General features: G+C 48.3%; 1 protein-coding gene across 6 annotated transcripts in view; it reads left to right on the top strand.

Moving 5' to 3' along the window:
* Positions 1-19,669, top strand: part of NRP2 (neuropilin 2) — a 112,007-nt gene that overhangs the window by 58,210 nt on the left and 34,128 nt on the right. For all 6 annotated transcript variants that reach the window (XR_009245492.1, XR_009245493.1, XM_004576908.3 and 3 more), the window contains exons 8-12: positions 342-486; positions 2,023-2,372; positions 4,159-4,303; positions 8,445-8,561; positions 11,429-11,569. Coding sequence is in view for 4 of the 6 variants with exons in the window: in XM_004576908.3 (XP_004576965.2) it covers positions 342-486; positions 2,023-2,372; positions 4,159-4,303; positions 8,445-8,561; positions 11,429-11,569 (898 nt within the window). In the remaining 2 variants the exon portion in view is untranslated. The remainder of the gene's footprint in view (positions 1-341; positions 487-2,022; positions 2,373-4,158; positions 4,304-8,444; positions 8,562-11,428; positions 11,570-19,669) is intronic.

Below are 19,669 nucleotides of genomic sequence, written 5' to 3' on the forward strand. Positions count from 1 at the left end.
CGCCAGTGAGTGAGGGCTGCTAGCTGAAAAGGCTGGCTTTTCCACTTCACTTTTAAGGGATATTCTCTCTCTCCTGAAGTGTTGTGCTTTTCAAGGTAGACTCACTGTCTGCCTAGAGGCAAAATTTTCCTTCCTTTCAAGAGTTTCTGTGAAGACCATTTATTGTTTTCAAGTTGAAGCAATGTGAGAAATTGAATTTTTTCACTGAGTACCCAGAATAACAACCCCTTGATTATTTTTAAACTTGAGAGGTATAACATTCATCAGAACTTTCCAATGGTGCTCACCTGGCAGCCCTCCCAGCAGGATTTGGTAACCTACTCTTGTGTCTCATGGTGCAGGTGTTTCAGGCCAACAGTGATGCTACGGAGGTGGTTCAGAACAAGCTCCATAGCCCGCTGCTGACCAGGTTCATCAGGATCCGCCCACAGACCTGGCACTCAGGCATTGCCCTCCGGCTGGAACTCTTTGGCTGCCGGGTCACAGGTGAGGAAGGACCCAAGGGGTGGGGAGCTGGCCGTGTCCTGGGCTTTTCTCTCTCCTGTAATCCTGGCAGAAGGATGGACTCAAGACCTCCAGTCTTACCAATATTCGTCATACTTCAGGGTGCGACCTCATTGGAGGCTCCTGCTTTAATAAGCTTGCATTCATGTAGTCTCTCCATCTTTGTTATCCATTTTTTTGTACACCATCTTGCCTGTTTTGCAACAGTGCTATTAGGTGAGTGGGCAGGGACTGATAGGGAAACCGAAACACACAGAGGCTGAAAAACCTGCCCAAAGTGCCACAAGGACGAGGTGAAGAGGCACTGAACCCCGCTTCTCTCCTCTATGTGTGGCTCATCCTAACCCCATCTAGCAGGCTGCTTCCTGTCCTCTCCACATTACTGTCCCATAACAGCAGGACTGTCTCAGGATCAGCAAGGAACTAGTTCAGACATGTTTTCTAGAATATTGAAGAGAGAGAAGCAGTGAACTTGAAGCATGGGGACAACCTGAAGGATTTTTTAAATCTGTGAGCCAGTTTGCAAGTATTTAACGCAGTTACTCTAGAGTCTGCCTTGTCCAGCATTTATTCATTCGTTCATTTTCCAGCCACTTATTTGTTCCACAAATACTGTGTGTGAGGTCCCACACTGGGAGCTGGAGATCAAAAGTGAACAAAATAGAGTTTTTTGACATCATGGAACTTTCAGGCGAAGGAGCCAGATAGATAATAAACAAGTGCAGGTACTGGATAATTGCAGGCTACACGGTGATTATGTGAATGTATAAAATAAGGGTGCTGTGAGAAAGAAGGAATGGAGGGACCTCCTGACTGCATGGTGTGTTTGGGGATGGTCTTTCTGTCCCCACACAGAAACCTTGGGGATGAGTGGAAGTTTCTGTAGAGACTTTGGAGGGGAAGAGTATTGGGGGTGATGGGAACAGCATGTGAGCAGGATCCTGGCAGTGAAGAGTTGTGCTAACCATGTGGAAGTAAACACCCAATGCCGACCCCATGACAGTTCTCATCTGGTTGGCAAAATGATCACCCAGGGAGTAATTCACTGCTGAGCCAAAATCCTCCCCCACCCCACCATCCCCAAAAGGGTCAGTATGCCCAGAGGCATTGCCAAGGATGTGCCTAGCACATTCTAAGAGTCCTTGGATAGAGCCACAGCAGCCAAGAGCTGTTCAATGCACCAAGCACTGTCCTTTGAGCTTCTTCCATTAGAAAACCTAATGGAATGCTCACAATAGTCCTCAAGAGGCTTTCCCTTAGAGCTGGGGAAACTGAGACACAGAGCAATTAAAAAAAAACAAAAACAAAAAACCTTCCTAGAATCATCCAGCTGGTAAGGGGCAGGTGAATACGAACCTAGGTGGCTGACTCCAAGGCCAAGTTTTTAACCACGATGATTCTCAGACCCAGTGTTTGCTAGCTGGGTTCATTTGCAGCTCCCTAGTACCAGGTGGATGGTCATCTTTGTTTTACGGTATGTGATCCATGACCTCTGGCCTTGCCCTCCACCCTCTGCAGATTCCCCCTGCTCCAACATGCTGGGGATGCTGTCTGGCCTCATCTCAGATTCCCAGATCTCTGCATCCTCCACCCGCGAGTACCTGTGGAGCCCCAGCGCTGCCCGTCTGGTGAGCAGCCGCTCAGGCTGGTTCCCTCGGATCCCTCAGGCTCAGCCAGGGGAGGAATGGCTTCAGGTGGACCTGGGGGCACCCAAGACGGTGAAGGGTGTCATCATCCAGGGAGCCCGTGGAGGAGACAGCATCACTGCAGTGGAAGCAAGGGCATTTGTGCGCAAGTTCAAAGTCTCCTACAGCCTCAACGGCAAGGACTGGGAATACATCCAGGACCCCAGGACACAGCAGCCAAAGGTAAGCTGTTCTAAGAGGATGATCTAGCCATCCCACAGACAGGGAGGCTAATGAGGGTGTCTGGAATTGGAGATACGGACTTCCTATCTCAACAACAACAATCACATCCCTGCAATCCATAAAAATTAAGAGATGATTATGTACCAAACACTGCACTAAACGCATACATGCTCTGATGATCCTTCAGCCTTTCTCTAAGGTAGGACTCACCTGTCATCCCTACTTTAAAGATGATCAAACTGAGACATGACATTCCACTCGGGGTCACACAGGTAACCGGAGTAGAGCCAGGAGACAGAAACCCCAAATCTGACTCCCAAGCCCAAAGTCCTAACTTGCGCTCAAGCACTATCTGTTTGTGATGTTCAGCACCTTTAAACCCTCTTCCAGATTAAGTTTCTTTAAAACTGGCCAGACATCCCAAAGAGATGTGGGTTTTAGAGGCCAAACTATAGGGACTAGGGGTTTTCTTCCAAAAATAGCTATTTTTTCAGAATGTCACCATGCAGTTATGTTTCCATAGTTGTGTCTGCTTAGATCCTTCACTCTTCTTATACTAAGGCCAGGGAAAAGCAAGGGAAGCTTACTCTAGGTCCCAAGTTCAGCCCAGTGCCATCTACCCTGATCATGAGAGCAATAAAGATCAGCCTTCCTCACAGGGGCAGGCTGGGACAGGGTATTGTCACACTCCCGTCCCTTGCAATGTTCATCTCCCTGCTGCTTGTTCCTAGGCTTCCCTTTATTTTACCCCCCAAGGAAGGTGGCACTGCTGGCTCTGGTTGGCCACCTTTACCAGCCAAATGTGCCCCTCCTGGATGCCAGGGTAAGGGCTGGCGGGGGAGGTTGTGCCACGCTGATTTACTTGCAGCTGTCAACTGCAGAGGCTTGGAAAGGCCCAGGGCTCGGGAAAGGGAATCTTCAGTGGATCGCGTCAAATGTGGACCACAAGCTTCCCCAGGGAGGGCTGATTCTGGCTCTTCTTGGAAACGGAAGTGACCTTGACCAGACTCAGAGACAATCTTCCCCCAGACAGCATACACTTTCTGGAACTGAGGACTTTGGGCATCCCACAGGATGGGGTGGCCCTACAACCTCTTGGAGTCTAACCAGTCACAGCCACTGACACCCACCTTTCCCTAGGTGAGAGAGAGGTGGCCAGAAGTGCTTTCTGTAAAGTTTCCCACCCGGCTTCCACCAGGGCAGTCCCCCACCACCATCATCATTTTTGTGTAGTGGGGATTTCAGTTGTGTTTTCTTGAACTTTGCTTCTGCTAAGCAAAAACTTGGGAACTGTCTCCATACCAAGAGTGTGTGACCCAGGGGAATTTTCACTAGCCTAGAAAAGGGGGTGGTCATCTTCCCTTCAAGCTCTCATTGAAGCAAAAACTCTCGGTTCACTGGGATTCTAAATCCAGACTTTCAAACAGAAGGAAAAGAAGTATCACTTTGTGAATAAACAAAGGATTTCAGAACAGTCAAGTCAGCCTAAACTGCCTTCTCTTCTCCCTTGCTAAAGTCAGCTTAAAACATATTTAGAGCCACACACACACACCCTCAGACTTGGTCTCAGGATAAAAGATACAACTCAACAATTGCCACTTCTGTCTGTTCCTCATATCCCTGGGCCCCTAGCCAACTTCCAAATGAGTAAAAACCGTGGTCTGAGGATGAAATTCTCATCGATGCTGCCCACTTGGTTGGATGTAAAAAGCAGAGAGGAAAAGAGGAAAGAAAAGAGAGGGCAGGGAATCCACACCACAAGGCCTGAGCAAATGTTTCTCTGCAGCTGTTTGAAGGCAACATGCACTACGACACCCCTGACATCCGAAGGTTTGACCCTGTTCCTGCGCAGTACGTGCGGGTGTACCCAGAGCGGTGGTCACCAGCAGGGATTGGGATGCGGCTGGAGGTGCTGGGCTGTGATTGGACAGGTAAGGTTCTGCTTTCTTCCCTGGGGGTTCACTCACGAGGATCCCAGGAGTCCCTGTTGGGGAGGGTGGTTGATGGGGCTGGCCATGCCCGGAGAAGCCCTACCAGATGGACATGGCCACAGGCCCCTGGCCTTGGCCATGCCCTCAGACCGCAGGTGCTGAAGCCGCAGGACTCGGTGCAGCATCTGGAGGCGTGTGTTCTTTTTTTTTTCAAGATCCCTCAGTTCTCCAACCCAGCTCTCTCAAAAACAAATCATAAGTGCACACCACCCACCACAATTCAATTAGACCCTGACTCAGGCCAGAGGGCTGTGCCTGTTGATTTAGGGAAGAAAAAAAAAACCCTCATGATAATAAGGTAATCGGTTTATGTCTGAATCTGGCCTCCAGATGTCAGTGGCTAAGAGACTTCATTTTCATTTTGAGGCCACATCTGTAAAAGGCATTGATTGGCTTGGGAGGGACCCTGTGGCGGGAGAGCTAATGACAGCAGGGCTTCTAGATTATTTCTGTCCCACCCAGGTAACATAAGCTTGGGGCAGTGCTTTCCACTCTTCCCAAGGCAGGAGAGGCCCACAGAATGTGCCGATGCCTCCCTGTTTCCAAGGAAGGACCCTACCCTTCTGAGTCAGACCCTGCTGCTCCTGGAGGCACTGGCTCTCCCTTCTCACCAGGCTTGGTGCTAGATCTCACTCGGAGCTCACTTCCTAGCTGCCCAAGTGAGTTTCCAGGAGCCACCCAGGACTCAGGGCCCAGATCTAGTGCGAACAGGAGTCATCAGGCAGGCTACTCAGGCCTGCCTCTTCTCCATCAGGAACACAGGTAACCCTATTTTCTTGTCTGTGCTGTACCTGTCACCAGCAATCCAGCAGGGTAGCTGAGGAAGGATTAATAACAGCATGTCAGAAAAGTCCTTTTGGCTCCCAGGGAGAAAAGTACTGCCTGTGCCCTGGCTCACTGAGGTGCACAGGCAGGAGACCAGGCCCAAGTTAGCTTCTCTCACCTTGGGGTCAAAGGCAGCCCCAATGAACACATGTTGGTAAGAAGACACCTGCTCCCCATTATGTAGGGGCGAGGACAAGGTTGCCTGCAACCTGCCGAATGTGCAGCACCTGTCCCCATGCCATGCAGGCCAGTTTCACCTGTGGCAGCTTCTAGAATCAATGAGTAGGTATCAAGGTGATCCAGGAGCTTCCCAGGTCAAATATCAATGACGTGATCCACAATTTTCAAGCAAATCCATTTCACGGCTTACTTCACACCACATGCCACAGACACACAGACACACACACACAGGCACATGAGTGTATTAGCAAGTTCATGGATTCTGGAAGCAGGCCGCCAGGGTCATGTCCTGCCTCCCTCCCCATCACTGGCAGCATCAGCTCGGATAAGTGTTTGGGATTTCTCAGTGCTTCAATTACTTGACCTGAAGAATGGGACTGACATTCATTAGTCCATCTGCATGCTCCAGGATTACTGTGAATGCTAAAAACACAATGGTTGTGAGAGGCCTTGACTTCTGCCTGGCACCCAGTAGCCAGTTAGGATAAATGAATGAAACTGAAACCCAGGGTTCTCAAAGCAGTGCTCAGCCTTGCTGTGGGCACTGCGTCCTGAAGTTGTGTCACTCCTACGCTGCAGTGCCATTCTTGATTCATTTAATTGATTCCACACCCCACTGATGAGTGTGATGACTGGTTTCAGGAATATATGTATGTGTGTGTGTGTGTGTGTGTGTGTGTGTGTGTGACAGACTCAAGACAACTGTGAGCCCAGAGGGCAGAAGGCACTTCCCTGAGGTCACCTAATTCGCTGGGGGCCAGCCCACTCTTCCCTCTTCCTGCGCCTGCCCCTCGTGGTCTGGCCCAGCTTTATGGCTGGCTGGACCATCTCTAATGATCTCTTCCTTTTAGAGCTCTCCTAACCTGTCCCAAATTGCAGTGATGATGCTCAGCAGCAGGTTTCCCATTTCAAAGTCCTGCCTGGCCATTCCTTGCAAGATCAGAGTTGAGGAGTGTTGAGGAGTGTTACTCTGAGCCCAGCCTCCCTCCCTTTGAAGTTTCTGACATCTGGTTTCAATTTCTGGGAAGCGTTGCTTTTTGATGGGCAGTTACTTCAGAGCTCCCAGTACAAACACAGTGGGCACAGAGGCCATCCACTGTTTCTTCACTTTTCTCCCTCGCTGGCATTCAGTGCCCCTGGATTCAACATTGCCCCCACCCACCAGCTGACGGCCTGTTTGGCTACCTAACATTCCCAGAAGCTGCTCTCCTTGCATCATGTGGCTTTTTTGGTTTCTTAAATCTCCACTCCTTTGTACTACTCATCCTTGAGTAGTTCACTTCTTCATTCCCACCCCCACCCCACCCCCCAAAAAAAAACAGTCACAGAAAAACAATCATTGGCTGGGTTGAACTCCTACAGTGAAATAATTGGACAGGCCTGCTTTACCTGGTAGGTGAGTTTGTTTGTGTTTCGACTCATTATTTCTTCCTTGCTGCCCACAGTTTGTTTTACAATTGAGTTTGAGATTCTATGACACAGTGACAAATTTGAGTTTATGAATTAGGACGCTTCGAGGTTATTTGCTGTGTATGGTGAGCAAGAGGCAGACACAGCAAAGGGAAGCATGAAAGGTTATGTGCGTGGCACTTAATAGCAGCAAGGTGGGAAGTCGACCGTGAAGAAGCTATTCAGTGTATTTAGCAGTTTCCTCGGGCTCCTGGCTTTATTAGCTGGTATCCTGAAGGGTGCCTGACAAGGGTGCCTATTCACACACAGTACCGCAAAGGTGCATGTATAGAAATGGGTGGAACCATCCACCATTTCTTTGAGGCATGCTGTTGGCAGGTAGCTCTGGGATGAAGACACCACCTCACGACATGAGGGCTTGAGCACCAATTTCCAAAACCCCTTTCACCCCACCCAAGGTCTGACTCATGGCTCCATTCATTCCTTCAATGGTTGATGAATGAATGGCTGGCATAAGCCAATAGACAGACCAGTGAATGGGTGAATGAATCACCTAGAGCCCAGGTCAAACGAAATGCCAGCAACCGCATTGGACCAGGCCAGGTTTTATTGAGTGCTGTGTAACAGCATGTTAAATAAGTAGCCAACACTTGTAAACCTGGACAGTTTTATACAGGGAGTTTTGGCTTCTTGTGGGGGAACATTAAGGAAGAAAGACATGGCCATAATGGGCCACCTCCCTTCCAGGCCTCTTTTGAATGAGACATGCAAGGTCCCTGCTGCCACGGCCCTAATACACCTTACCCTGCCTCCACTCCCCCTCCCTGGAGTAGCTGCTTGGATCCATGAGGCATGTGAATTGGCCACACCGTGATCTAAAGGCTCAACCCCACATTCATGTCACCAAATGGAGCCTGAGGGCCTTTATGTCTATTTTTCTGGACATCTAGCTTGGTGTAAATATGAGCACAGTGTCTGGAGCCAGATCTTCCAAGCTATGGCGGTCACCGAAAGTCTCAGAATGTTACAGCTGGACCCCACTGGTCAGGATATTTTGGAACATTAGCTTTGGTTTTGGCAAGTCCTGACTCAGAGAAGACTTCATTCCACATGAAGCAAGAGTGAAGAGGGAGGCAGCCAGCAGTTATGCAGGGGGCCACGCACACAGACCCTTTTTCCATATAATGGAAGCCTGAGGTGACATTTTTTTTCCAAACCATTTTTGGTGGCCATCTCGTGTGTGTGTGTGTGTGTGTGTGTTAACCATGATTGTCTTAAACAGAATAGTCAGAGCAAGGGTTGGACTTACTCCTCAACCCCTCCACCCCAGGTGAGTATCACTCACCTCCAATTTTGTCCTACGTGGCCTTGTGCGATGACCTCAGGGCCTCTCCTGTGGAGTGGAGAGCTGAGATCTGTGTGCCTGCCTTGGTTGTAGCTATTTCTGCATTGCAGGATCCTTGACAGTCAGCTCTATCTGTGCCCCCAGTGCTTGGGCAACGCATAGGTGACTTGGGCATTTTGTGCATCTGTGTGCAACTCAGCTTTCCTTCTCTAAAAGCTCACACTTGGTTTAAATGTATCCCACCCCCCCACACACACACGCGCATGCACAAGATTGCAATGCGAGTCGCTGTTGTAGCATGCTCTTCCCTTCCTTTGCCAGACTCCAAGCCCACAGCAGAGACGCTAGGACCCACCATGAAGAGCGAAGAGACCACCACGCCATATCCCATTGATGAGGAGGCCACAGAGTGTGGGGAAAATTGCAGCTTTGAGGATGGTGAGTATGGGGTGAACATCACATTGCATTCAGGATGCATGACTGTGGGCATGGGGGTCAGGGAGCTGTGGATTCTCAGTGGCTTGGGGCAGTGACTACTTCAAATCCATCTAGAACCATGCAGCATGCCAACCCTGTGGGTCTGAACCCACTGGCCATCGGCAGGGAGAAGTCTTCCTTTAGAAGGTCTCAGTGCAGCCCTGTCTTCCTCGCTTTCCTTGCGAAAGAGAAGCCACCCTCATCCTTAGCTTTCCTGACTTGCTTGTCTTTGCTATTGTTACTGCGTCTTGACAGTGCAGTCAAGTGACGATCTGGCGGTCATCTGAGTGATTCGGTCCACGGAGCGTGATAGTGGGGTTGATTCAGTGTTCAACCATGACTTAATGTTCTTCCGTGTGTCTTTCACCACCGCTGATCTGAGCAGGTGTAACAGTGATGACTGTAAGAGAGTGCACCACAGTCTCTGGGATTGAGGATGGGACACAGGCAAAGGCAGAAACTGGAAAAGGCACCTTGCAGCACTCCTTCCCAACTCGGGAGCTCCTCGCTGAGGGGTCCATCTCTTTCCATGGGAAATCTTGCTTCTTCCAGGTTTGTTCTAAGCACGTGAGATAAAAGCAGTGCTTGGCAGAGCTCGGAAGCAAGTTATTTAAATCATACTCCTTAGGGTCGCCGAGGATGAGAGCTTGCCTAGTAAATCACACATTTTGAACACCTGGCACTTTGGGCTCAATTTTTTTAAAATTTGACAGCCTCTATTCACAATCAATGGCAGATCATTATTAAATTTCCATTAAACAAAATGAGGGAAGGCTGGTGAGGAGGCTGTAAGTGACAGAGACATAGAGATAAAGGAAGATGGTGAAATCTGTTGAACCCACCACACAGTCTGAGGAACTGCCATGGTGGGGTGGATGACTCCAAAACATGACTACTGAGAAGAATGGGAGGAAAGCCAAAAATAAATGCTGAAGTTGTGTGACTGAAAAATGATAATTTAATGCATATGCTTTGGGGAATGTGCTTTTGCATGCTGTGTGGGTGGGGGACACTTGGTCAGCGCTAGCAGAATACAGTATTCTGACATATTAATGAACTTGTTTTTGTTTTCCAAAGAGAAGAAGGAGACTTGGAGAATCTTCCAAGACATGTTTAAGATAGCTTGAGAACCCAAAATGGGATGCACAGGGAGTAACTCTATAGTATCGGGTTTGCAGAGTTAGTTTGTTGGTGGGGGGTAGGACCCACCTAAATGACAATCCAAGCAAAATGCAAAAGGTTCTGCTGAAAAGTCTCAAAAGTTGATTTTCATTATGATTTCCCCGTGTCGAGTGGTTTGTTTGATTTGAGGTTTCTTTGATGGTTTACTCCCTTCTCTTTTGTTGCAAGAAAAAAAAAAATCTTTTTTGTGGAATTTGGTTAGCAAGATACGGAAAGCATGTAAACATTACAGAGGAATTATGGGATATTGAATTACTCTGTATTTTTGAACAGAAAAATAGAAATTCAGAAATGATGGGGAGACAGGAATGGTGAGGGCCAAGCACTAGCTGACTTTTCCAAGCCACAGGTTGATACTTCTGTAATGGGTTCCATGTGTTTCTTCTCCACTCATGCTGACTTTGCTCCAGGGTAGGCAACCGTTCAATGCCCTTGCTCTGGAAGGGGAGACCTAAGCAGGGTACGCTGGTCATCTGCCTCTTGGCTCACTGTCCTCCCGAGGGGATCCCCCCTGGCCTCCATAGTAAGCAACGGGTTTCTCCTGTCTGCTTTTGCCTTTAGACTTCCTAACCTGCATTCTGGCTCTTCCCGGCGGAAATTCCTCTTGAAACAGTGGGAAGGGAAGTGAGAAGGCCGGACAGCCCACTTCCTCCTGCTGCTAGCATTCACCGGTGTTTTTCCGCTGTCTCTGCAGCCACAGCTGGCTAGCATCCAAACATGGGTTCCCATTTCCTCTCTTTCTGCACTTGCGCAGCAGCCCCCCACTCAGTCGCATGTTTGGCACAAGCGTGCGGTAAATTTTTTTAGAACTGGATGGAATCGCAAAAGAAGCCCACTTGATTCAGTGTTCGTTGGGCAAACACCCAAAGCAGGCAGGAGCAGCCAAGGTGTTGTCACTTCTTAGATTTCCACAGGGAAAGCTCTCTGCCTACCCTCGGGATCTCGGCCTGCTGGGACTTAGCACAATGGCAAATTATGTTCCCGCCTGGTCAGTTCTAAACTGGCAGCCCACTGGTCTGGCCCTTTCATTTTATTTCTAACATGCCAAATGGCCTGCCTGCCGACGCCTCCTCATGGGGATGCTGAGCTGTCCTGTCCACTGCAATAAGAGGTGAAGGTTAGAAAACAAGCCTCCCTTGTCTCTTCGGTCACTTTCTCTGCATTGGCCACAGCCTCCCAGGCATCTCAGCCTGTCTGGATGCCAATGGGCTGCCCCATCACTTGTGCCAACCAGGTTGGCAGCAGATGAGATAATACTATTTTTGGGGGGAGCCAACCTTCTACTGAAGCACTGGGGAGACATTCTTCTCTGGCATTTAGGGAACAGCAATTTTCACATTTGCTGCTCTCCGAGGTAGACAGAAGCTGATTAGCGCCTGCAGCCATTTGGTGGCCTCATTTATAATTGATTACTATGGGAACCCCTGGCAGACTTGGCTTTCGTGCCTGGGAAGGATGAGACCAAAGGCTGACCCGAAAGCCAGCAATGGCCAAGACCAGTTAAATGAATAAGCAAAAGGAGCCACTTCTTTCTGTGCTCCCCACTTAGGCCCTGCCAGCCATTCAAATAGCACTCTGTGGCTGCTTTCTGAATCCATTTCATTTGCCCTCTTTTTGGGTTATTTTTTTTCTTTCCCCTCTTTTAGACAAAGATCTGCAACTCCCTTCAGGATTCAACTGCAACTTTGATTTCCCGGAAGAGCCCTGCGGTTGGATGTATGACCATGCCAAGTGGCTCAGGAGCACCTGGACCAGCAACTCCAGCCCCCATGACCGCACATTTCCAGGTAAGCCAGCTGCCAGCTCCGAGGGGGAAGGCTCAAGGCTTGCTTGCTGTGCACTTTTCAGCCCCAGATGCCCTTGCAAACTTCATCACTTCCCACCGCAGGGCAGCCCTGTGCTCTGTGCCCACAAACCACCACAATCTTTGCTCAAGACGTCACCTCACAGAACCACAGCTTGGTGGTTCCCAGCCTTCTCTTGTGATTACAGCACAGCCTAACCACTGGGAAGGACTGACGGGGCCAAGGCCAAAGAAAGAAGGAGCAATTGGCAGGTGTTGGGAGATGGGATGAATCGATTGATTTGCTGCCCTCACAGAGCCTCTTGTCAGTTTGGTGTTGGCTGCTGTTTCTCAAGCCATTGCACTTGAACCTGTGGAGGTACCCCTGGAGCCACAGAAGCCTTCCCTGGTACTGTTGATACCGAGAGATTACCTTCTGCCCATCTAATAAGGCAGAAACAAGGCATATTTATAATCTCTGCTGTCATATGCTGTAATAATGGCATTCTGGTAAATGTTTAGCGGCAGGCTTTCCAAGAATTTAAAAAAAAAAACCTGCTCTATGGCACCTCCCACTCTCAATGATGTAAACACACTTACCAAGTTCAGTGTAAGCTAGCAGCACACGTCACTGGAGAGGCAGTAGAGACGGTCAGTAATAAGTTATTATGTAAGTTTTTCCATTGCTCTGATAGAGACAGCATAAATAACCACGGAAGCATAGATAATGGTAAAATGTAATGAGAAAGTGTTGGGTTTTGATTATTTAACTTTTCCTATCACCTGTTAGTTATAACTTTATATAATTTAATTTTTAATCATGATTGCCTTTAACAACTGGCTTGCCAAACTCCAGAGACGCTGATGCGCGGCAATTTTCCTACATTTCTGCCATAGATCAGAGACCCTACAGGTGTCTGGGGGAAAGGATGTTACTTTTGGAAAGTCAGTAAATTCTAGTTGCCAGGGGACAATGGTGAGAAGCTAGGACATAATTGGAAGGGAGGGGGCTCTCTTGCAGGACTACCCAGAGCTCTTGCTCCCTCACTCCAGGGACTGGCCAGTTCCCTGTCCCCGGGGCCTGGCGGTGGCACAGATGCTAGAAGTACACTTGGTGCCGATCTCCTGACATGGGCTACACTTGCTTTCCCCAGAGGGTCACAGCTTCTGCTCTGAAGAAAAACATTTTCATATTTCAAGTGTTTATCTCTTCAGCATTTGAGTGCTCAGAGAGATTAGTATCTGAAGATCACCACGACCTTAGGCAACGGGAGAGAACACTTACCCCAGCCCAGCCTCCATCACCATCACCCTCCCCGCCTCCTTCCCCGCAATCATGTTTAATTAATATAATGAGTCTCCTGCACGTTGGAAAAAATACTGATTTTTATGACCCAGCCTGGATTTTTTTTTTATTTCATTTCCTCTCCTTTGAGACTGGGGCCAATTAATTGGCAGTTTTCCCCATCTCTACCTTCTGTCTGAAGGTAAAGAAGGGCTGTAGCATGTGTCCGTGCGGGTGCTGTGTCTACTGAGTGTGTACGCGTGGATAAGGCGCAGCTTGCAGATACACTGGGACTGAAGAGCTATGGATAAGGCACCACCACATGCTGAGGGATTTGCTGAGTCTGAATCAGTCCCCACCTTCAAATTCTTCCTACCGACTCTGGCTGCCTCTCTTGGCACTGTGCTAAACAGATGCCCTAGTCCAGGGCATCTGAAGCCAGCCCTACTCAGGCTACAAGGCCACCAGTCAACAGATGACAGTTCTGGGAGAGCTAAGGTGACCTCCCCATACCCTGACCTCCACCTCTGAACCCCCTCAACTCCCTTGTGTATACCTGAAGGCCCAATCAGTTCACCCTTGCTGCTGGTTGGCAAGTCCCGGCTTTGCCTTCATTCCAGTTGATTCAGTGCAGTCTGCAGGCTGGGAGGGCTTTTCAGAGCTCACCAAGCAGGCAGAGTTTCAACTTTCGGCTAAATGGAGGGGGACAGAGGAAATTCGGGCCATCATGAGCCACTAGACTAATACAGTTCCTCCCTTAAAATACTGAGAAAGAAAGTCATTGTTTTCCTGTTCCAGAAGAATCCCTGAAGTTTGAAAAAAATGGCACTTGAAACCTGCCTCGGGGAAACAAAATCATAATATTTTTTTCGGAGCCCTGCTCTCTATCCTCCGATGGCTGAAAAAAAACCCAATTTCTGTATTTCCCATGTGTCTTCTGCTTAGACAACTCACACCAGGCTTTAAGCAGAAGACAGAAAGAGCTTTCTGTTCAGGGTGGTCCTTTCTTCTTTTTCCTCTTCAAAAAAGGGTGGGGATGAGGGCAGAGGCCTGAGGGGCACAGCTGGGAGAAAAAGGCTGTGGGTGGTTAGGGGCAAGGCAGATGCTAATGGGTTCAGAGTGGCAGCACCTCCCTCAGACCCAGAGCTGCTGTGTCACCCACATTCGCATTCAGCATTCCAGGAAAAGGAAACCTCTCCTCTAAGAGCTGCGGGCTGGTCCCCCATCCCCATTAGATAGGTAAACAAATGGGAGTAATTGAATTTAACAAGGGAGGTGTGTCTGCCAAGTGGAGGGGCCTAGGGCTACCAAGAAGGGTGCAAAGGAGACCACAGGCAGGCAGGTGCGTCCACAGCATCTAGGAGATGGCTTGCATTCCTTAGCTATTTTCCCATGTGGCTGTTTTCTTGCCCTTTTTTTTTTTTCCTTTTAAGTCTGCAATTAATTCAGGGTTCTTTGGGCTGGTAGTAATGGTTGCTTAAGACGCCTACTGGTTTTAGTCCCATGATTTTGTTTTTCAACATAGTCTTCCAAGCCACGTTGTGAGTCTATTTTTGGCCCTTTGCTTGTGGCTTGGCTGCCTGGAGTGTGTTCATACCAGCCCCTGAGGACCCTGTTCCAGCTTCAGTGACCTGTGGCGGTGGTGGAAGGTCCCACCCCATGTTCTCTCACAAGCCAGTGGCTATGCTCTGTTGCTGCAGTAACGAAGAAAAATGTGTTCCTGTCTAGGAACTGGTGTGTTTTTCTCTTGGGTACTTTGATAAGGTAGAGTTTTGAGAACTCAGGTCTTTCAGGAGGAAGCAGCACCTTGAGCTAACAAGAGAGGCTTCAGTATCCAGAATTAAACGTTTACCACAGTAGCCATTAGTCAGGTACAACTGTTTAATGTGAATTATTTAATGTGTATGCGCCCGTCAATTCAGTTTTGCTATCTTCCAGCCACATCTCAAGAGTACAATGGCCACAACAGATTGTTCAGTGCATATACAGGGATCTTCAGAATGCAGGGTGTGAAAAAACTGCATGAATCTCAAAATGCATTTTCACCCAAATTAATGTATCGTTAAGTTCCACATCTCCATGAACTTCTTGAAGTTCCTCCATATAGAACATGTCCATCATCTCAGAATGTTGGACAACACTGCCCTGGAGCCTTTGGACATCAGCATGCAAGCAACCTCCAGGGCACTTGCTCATGCTTCTGGTCCTTGGTTTGATATCAACCAGGAAGCATGCAATAAAAGGATGTGTCTTTCCTACGACCCCTTAATGGGCGTATTTAATGGCTGGTGTCTTTATCTTTGTATCACTCTACTTTTCTAAACAAGCATCGAAACACAAGCAAATAACACAGCATGAGATGAGTTCAGCTATTTTAACTGGCCAAAAGAGCATCCTGGGCTGGGCATTTCATGTGGCAATTAAGATGCTGCTTGGGATTCGAGCATGCCCAGTCAGAGTGCCTGGCTTCAAGCCCCAGCCCCAGCCCGATTCCTGATTCCAGCTTCCTGTTAATGCACACCTGGCAGTCTGCAGGTGATGGCTCAAGTGTTTGGGGCCCTGCCACCAAGTTGGGAGACCCACATTGAGTTCCTGACTCATGGCTTTAGCCTGGCCTAGTCCCGGCTGTTGCAGACATGTGGGGAGTACAGCTGTGGATGGCAGATCTCTCTCCCTGGCTCTGGCTTTATGTCTCTCTGCCTTTCAAATTTAAAAATAACAATAATAAGTTTGTAAAGATTAATACATTCTTTTTTAAAAGACCATCCTAAATAAATACTAAATAAAACTAATAATTATTATCATTATCATTCTTACCATTGTCAAGAATGGGACAGAAAATAGTATGCTATCATGAAAAAGAATGAGTTGTGGCTACTAGCCATTCACTTAGGAGACCCTAATGAAATTCCAGGCTCCTGGTTTTAGTCTGACCCATCCTCAGCCATTGCAACCCTTTGCAGAATGATCTGCCAACTGAAGATTTCTCCAACTCTCCCTCTTTTTCTCTCTCTCTCACTCTGCTTTATTTAAATAAATACATTTTTTTAAAGTAGCTTAAGTAGGAATGAGTCAAGGATCCTAATGTTATGAAATAAGATTTTACAGACAGTCTTTAACTTTTTCAGATGTACATGGAGACTTGTTAACTGTTCGTTGGGGCTGTTTTGATACAAATCGGACCATTGAGTAAACTCTATTAGATTAGTAGTCCAAAGCTGTGATTCAGGCCAGGAACAGCAGCGAGGTTACAAGACAGCTACAGTAGAAGAAGAACTTCAGCTGGGAAAGGAACGAACGGAGGCCCTTTTGTTGGGAAACATCTCAAGCTTTGTAGAAAAGACATCAGTGGAGAGAAGCTGTGAGCCCTGTTTTTTGAAAATAGCGATGAGTTGAGTTCCCAGGCAGCTGTGGGTTGATAATGAAGGAGGCAGAGTGATAACAACACTGTTTCAATGGTGAAACCTTTCCTGACATACTGAAAAACAGCTCTAGGTAGACTCTTGCAAAGACCAGGCCTGAAATCTTAAATATCCACCAAGTGTTCTGCTGTAAACCTAAAACACTTCCTGCTGGGTTCATCTGAAGTTGCGTTGTCCTTAACTGAGTGTTAATCTGAAGACTTTTGCCAAGGTAGACTGACCTTGGGAAGCCAGCTGAGGGGCTGACTCGTGTTTTAAGGATGACCTTTACAAAGAGACTACATCTCCTGCAGCCCTAAATATTCTTTCAGATGGTGGGTCTAGTAGGAGGGCAAGATGCTAAGCCAGGAGATGTGTGTATTGGACAGATGGTGTGTTTGGCTTTGTGATAGACAGGGGGACTAAGCTAGTGATTTATTCCAGGGTTGGGTCAGGTGTAGACACAACTGATTCCGTTTCTGTTGGGCCAGCCACGGTCACATGTTCACGTGACACATCGGCAGCTGAAGCCAGGTGGAGCTGTAAATCGCCAGGGGGACTATCCAGAGGCCCTTTCTGGAGACAGCAGCAGGTTAAGATGCCTGTGTGACCCTGGCCTCTGCACTTCCTCCCCGCCCCTCTGAACTCCTGTTGTTTGTTCCCATGTGATTGTTTTCCTTGTATCATTGGCAACAACAGATGTTTTGAGTCAAGGACCCAGCAAAATGCCTCCCGAATATGTGAGACCCAGGAGGAGAGGGATTGTATCCTTGGGATATTATTTCTTCATTCTTTTTCAGCAACTAAACATATTTCCTTTCCATTGTCTTTTTGTTGGAAGTGATCCATCCCAGCATTGCAGCCATTAGCTGTAAGAACAAGAAGGCAGCTCCCAGTCAGCTGGGCCAGTTCTTAGCTAGTCTGTTGTCATATTTCTTGACAACCCAAAGGTCTTCTCCCTAAGGATCAAGTTCATCAATAAAGGGGCCCTCCCCTCCCCTGCCAAGCTGACCCTTTTTTCCACCAAATATCAACAGCCACCATATGCTTCGAACACTCTCTTTGGATAGTGGTGGGTCATAAACTGGGGTAGTCCAGACACACTTCTTTCACTGTACCGTATCTATCTGTGGGTACCAGAACTTAAAAGGGCTACAGTGTCTAGCTTGGAAGAGGGCTCAGTGGCGATTCGGCACTGGGATCACAGCCCGGGACATTTCAAGGGGCAAGGGTGGTGTTTGCTGGGGAAGCAAAGGCCAAGGGTCTTCATTCTCCAGGAGTGAAAAATGTTTCTAAGTCAGAGGCCAGAAGTTGGCTGTGCTCCACGACAAAGAGAAAAAGGAAATGTGTCTTAAGTGGCAGCAGGAAAACGTAAAACTGAATTTAAGAAGTTCCTGACACTTGGGGTTTGTGAGCTAGAAAGCATGTTGCTGACGTGGTCTACGGAAATGCCTTCTATGGTGAGCATAAAGTGAGGCGTGGACAGCTGGGCTGGGGAGGGGGTGGTGTTTGCAGGCTGATTCCCCCTGGGAGCCAGAGCCGGCCTGCTTGCCCTGGTCACTTGAGGTCCCCCTCCTGTTCCAGGTTCAGGTAACATTCCGTTTGATTGGCTGTTGATGAACACATGGGGCACGTGCCAAACAACTTGGGGCAGGCAGGCAGGCTTCGGGTTAAGGTACAGACAACATCCTGGCCCCCTCAGATGAAGCCATGCTTCTCTCTGAGTCTTTGGTCTTGCCAGGGAACTGGTGGCCTTTCTACCATTTTTCTTAAAAGCATCTTAAAAATAAAGACAAACAAGAGAGGTGCTGTGTGGAGGGATGGTAATGACCACAGTAGTGCCCAGTGAGCAGTACCTGTGGCCCTGTCCAAGTGCAGCCTGCTTTACAGGACTCATTTACCCCCTCCCCACCACCCGAGGCTCTTAGTATATCCTTTAGTAGACTTAGACTGTTACTGTACCCATTTTGCAGGTGCAAAGACGGAGACTTGAACAGATTAGTGAGCCATTAGGAAAGCTACTGCATCCCAGATGACAGGTCCAAGTTTTCTCACTTTAAGCAGCATTCAAATCTGACTCATCACTCTAACAGTGGTCTTAGACTTATTGCTTTAATTCTCTGAGCCTCAGCTTCTTTTTTGTTAAAATAAATAAACAACTAAACAGAGAGAAGAATACTTACTCCACAGGGCTAGATGTCCCAGGAATGTTTGCACAAGATAAGAAACATAAGATAAAGCACCCAGTGCGGTGTCACGCACATAGTAGGTGCTCGATTTTTTTCATCCTCCTCCCCCTGCTTTTTTTTTTTTCCTCCTGTTCTTTGAGCTTTCCATGGCCTGACTCCTTCCTTCATGATGTCCCTGGTTCTAATCAGGCCTCTCTCCATGACAGGCAGGGACATTTTGCAGCTCAGTGTCCCTCTGACTGATGTCTACTGCTAATTCCTTAAATTTACATATCATCTTTCTTCCCTGGAGCTCACAGCACTTAACAGACAAGTGGGGCACAAGTGATTTAACTAAGTGAAATCCAGAGGCCTGCTTGTCTGGAGATTCTGCAAACTGGTGGATTAGCTCAGATGTCAGCGCTGAATGATGATCCCTCGGCTGCCCGTGCTTAGCACGCCACCAGCATTAACTCCTGGGGCCTGCAGTGGGCCTCTAAATCATGCACAGTGATAATCATCTTCTTGTGCTCAGTAGGGGTAGAGGAGGAGGGGGAGGGGTCCACGTGGAGCCCCTGAAACCTTTGGCCCACATGTGCCTGGAGTTCTGGTAAGCGGCTAAGGAACGGGAAGGGACCCAGATGAACTCCAGCCCTCACACCTCCGCTTGCATTTCATGTATTCAGTTCTAACCATGATGTGATGATTCTCCCGCTGCTTAAGAATGTAAATTCACACGAGTGACAGTATTTCTGCCAAGCAAATCTTCAGGCAGCAAGCGGGTCTTATTTGTGAAACTGTGAAGGAAGAAGGCTGAATAATAAGCTCTGAAATATGGTTTTCTTGAGACAAGAGGCAGAAGCAGCGAGGGTTTGAGAATGATCGGAAATGGGGGAGCCTCTCGGGCAGTGGGGTGGTGGTGGCGGGGGTGTGTGTGTGACAGTTCTCGCTGGTGTCTCAGTTGACCTGGAGCCTGCACAGTCTGCTGTGGTCATGAGTTTGCTGTTGAAGAGGGCTGCTGGATTGGAGGGTCGAGGGAACTGGGGAGGATTGTGTGAATCTGAGGTTAACCAGCAAGCAACTTGTTGAGTATCTCAGGCTGTCCTGCAGGCCTCCTGTCTCTCTGTGTCTAGGTGCTGGTCATTGTTTCACTCATTGACTCATTCATTTCTGGGCCTGAAATTGTCTTGAGCAGGGCTATATCTGTCCAGCTCAGTCTGGGGCTTGGTGGAGAAGCAGCAATGTTACAC

The sequence above is a fragment of the Ochotona princeps genome, chromosome 5, assembly GCF_030435755.1.
Source record: "Ochotona princeps isolate mOchPri1 chromosome 5, mOchPri1.hap1, whole genome shotgun sequence".
In the NCBI taxonomy this organism is placed as follows: Eukaryota; Metazoa; Chordata; class Mammalia; order Lagomorpha; family Ochotonidae; genus Ochotona; species Ochotona princeps.